Here is a 3,186-nt window from a genome sequence, read left to right on the forward strand (position 1 = left end):
TCCGGCCAATCAGTGATCAGCAGAGCTTACACGTCACGTTTTGGTAACGGTACGGCTCACTTGGAACCTCAACCCCAAAAAAAAAAAAACTTGGAACCTCAACCCAAAAAAAAAAAAAACTTGGAACCTCAACCGAGGGGGTACTAAAAAAGTACCAGGTACCCACAGCACGTTTTGGTAACGGTACGGTTCACTTGCAACCTCAACCCAAAAAAAAAAAAAACTTGGAACCTCAACCGAGGTGGTACTAAAAAAGTACCAGGTACCGTACCCAGTGGAAAACCCCCCAAAAGTGAACCGTACCATGCCATACCATGCAGTGGAAAAGTGCCAATACAAAGAATGACCCGTGTGATTTTGTGGCATTTGACTGTATATTGTAACCTTTAGAAAGAGTGTTTTTTGTGTACTGGAGGCAGTAATGATCTTGTTTCATGGATGTGAGTCAGTCTCTCCGTCCCGTCTGTCTCTGCTTCAGTCTCCATTGGAATACATCACCATGGCAGCCATTTCCAAAATATTTGCTGTAGCAGTGACCTACCCGTACCAGGTGGTGCGCGCTCGCCTGCAGGACCAGCACAACAACTACAGCGGCATCGTGGACGTCATCCGGAGGACGTGGAGGTATGAGTCACATGACACATTGCATCAAACGCTCATCAAATCAAAGAGCATTTAGAGATTGCCTTTAACAATCCACTTCACCCCCCCATTGATTGATGGATTTCACTTAATATTGGTATATTATTTCTAAGTATAATAATAATACATATGTGTAACTTAATAACAAATGAATGATTATGCAAAAAAAAAAAAAAGTGTTTTCTTATCGAGAATTCATTTTTTATTTATTTAAAAAGACATTTCTTTATAGTAATATGATCACGACAGTTGTATCACACTGATTTTTTATTTATTTATGCGTACCAACACTCAGTCATACCTTATAAAATTATACCTTATCCATATCTTATTGTTTAAAGATTTTGCCCTCTTAAACAGCTTCATTTGTAGCTATGTTTTTCTAATAGCACTTCATATAGTTTCAAGAGGAAATATAATGGCACTGCCAGGAATACTGTGACTCATCTGACTGTACATCAGCTCAATATATGTTTGTGTTTGGCTCTCTCTAGCAATGAGGGGATCGAGGGCTTTTACAAAGGCATGGTCCCGAACCTGGTGCGAGTCATTCCAGCGTGCTGCATTACCTTTTTGGTGTTCGAAAATGTGTCACGCTTACTTTTGGGCGAGTATCACTAAAGCTTCAGGTACGCACACACCAAACACAACGACGGACCAACTCAACGCAATATACCAGGATGTGTGTGTGTGTGTGTGTGTCAGAGACGAACAGGAATTCCAAACATTTCCTGTTTAACTCTGAACTGGACGTGCAGACAAAACTAGCATTTAACGTCTGCACTGAAAGAAAAGAAGAAAATACAGGTGCATTTATATATACTTATATGAGATTGTTGTATTGTTGAGTTTATTGAGAGCGTATCCATGTTGTCTTGAATATTCAACCACAAAAAGATTTTTCAAGTCATTTCAAGATTTGAATTGATTTCAAGTAGTCGATGACAAGAACGGCTCGTGGAAAAGTGGATCCAAGCCATCCTGTGACAATGCAACCAAACACAGTATTCAAGATGTTTGTCTTTTTTTACGATATTTTCACCAAACAGCTGCTATATTTGCTGAGCAATGCGAGAGAATGAACCCACTCAGCAGATCTCGGCGAGCCGCGCTGCTCATGCTCAGGAAATGATGTCAGGCTGCAGGATAATAGCACACAGGCCTGGAGAAGCCGATACTTTACTGGAGGCCAGGAGCATATTTTAACCAGATGTGTGTAGATGACACGAAAGAAGAAATATGAAAGGAAGTAGCAACTGAGAGGCTGTTGTGTTTGGTTTGTATATACAAATGTGCTGTTGTCAAGAAGAGCTGATGTATGTATAAGCCATTTTTACACGTCTAATAAAAGAATATATGTAACAGACAAAGGAGCCTGAGTTAATAAGAACAGAAGCCTAACTAAACTGTTTAGGCTTTTCACATTTTGAAATATCTTAATTTCACTTCATTAGATACAATTAATCAAATCAAATGCAGTTTTCACTCAAATGCTGAGATTTTCTGTGCTTAATTGTATTGAGTGTGTATTGTAGTCTACTTCAAATCTTAAAAGTTCTATTTATCTTTAAGTGTAAAGACACTTTCTTTCATGTTTCTTAACACACTTAATTAGATTTTTAAGTGCATTTTGTAATGTCAAATTCTAAGTTTCACTTCAAATTACATTTTACATCATTGTTTGAAGGTGCTGTATGTAGGATTGACGCCGAGTGGTTGAACTAGGTATTGCAGTCCAAATTCAAAATATTGGAGAGGGGTTTTTTCACCTGGCCCCTCCTCCTCAGACTTGACGCACACGCATGTTGCCATCTGTAAGATGATCTGTAAAGTTGCAAAGACTAAAGACTCAAATCCAAAGAGATATTCTTTATAAAAGTTAAGAGTCAACCACGCCTACCTAAAACAAGCTCGTTCTAACACGCCCCCACATATCTACATCACTATGTGGGAAGATTTGCGTAACGCCGCCCAAATGTTCACGCAAAGAAAGAAGGCTTAACTTTGATTCTCGCTGTAGTATTGTTGTTGCCGCCGCTGTCATGTTGTGAACGCATTGTGTGTTTCGTTGTGAAAGCGAAACTACTTTGTTTGGTCTTCCAAAAGAGGACGATATCCACTTCGTCATGGCTGGAGCTGATCCGTGCTGGTCGCTGAGGAAATACAACAACTTCGTGCTGTGGATCGCTGGATCGGCTTTCACCGTGGACGAAGCGGAGTCCAGCCCGGGGTCGTCACATGTGGTTGCAGCAAGCCTCCTTTGTCGAATCTGCCGGCCGCGCCGTTCTCAAGCCCGCCGCCTCTGCTCACTCTAGCCCTCCGTCGTGTGTGACGCTGTTTCGTTGTGAAAGCGAAACTACTTTGTTTGGTCTTCCAAAAATGGACACGACTAGAAATCAGTGGTTAAGTTGTATTTACAACACTGTTCCAGAACACTTCAACCCAAATATTCAGATGTGTGCAGCACATTTTATGGAGGACTGTTTCCTGATCCTGGGAGAGTAGACTACAATGCCGGCTGTTCTGACTCACAGACTGTAAGTA

At 40.9% G+C, this 3,186-nt stretch overlaps 1 protein-coding gene across 1 annotated transcript in view; it reads left to right on the top strand.

The window, feature by feature from the left end:
* The window catches only part of slc25a32a (solute carrier family 25 member 32a), a 9,017-nt gene extending 7,013 nt beyond the window's left edge, over window positions 1-2,004 (top strand). Inside the window, exons 5-7 of the mRNA XM_016252031.1 lie at window positions 479-624; window positions 1,137-1,271; window positions 1,692-2,004. Coding sequence (XP_016107517.1) covers window positions 479-624; window positions 1,137-1,263 — 273 coding nt within the window. The 3' untranslated portion in view covers window positions 1,264-1,271; window positions 1,692-2,004. The remainder of the gene's footprint in view (window positions 1-478; window positions 625-1,136; window positions 1,272-1,691) is intronic.
* Window positions 2,005-3,186: the final 1,182 nt, after the last annotated feature.

The sequence above is a fragment of the Sinocyclocheilus grahami genome, unplaced genomic scaffold, assembly GCF_001515645.1.
Source record: "Sinocyclocheilus grahami isolate Dianchi unplaced genomic scaffold, SAMN03320097.WGS_v1.1 scaffold1083.1, whole genome shotgun sequence".
NCBI lineage: Eukaryota > Metazoa > Chordata > Actinopteri > Cypriniformes > Cyprinidae > Sinocyclocheilus > Sinocyclocheilus grahami.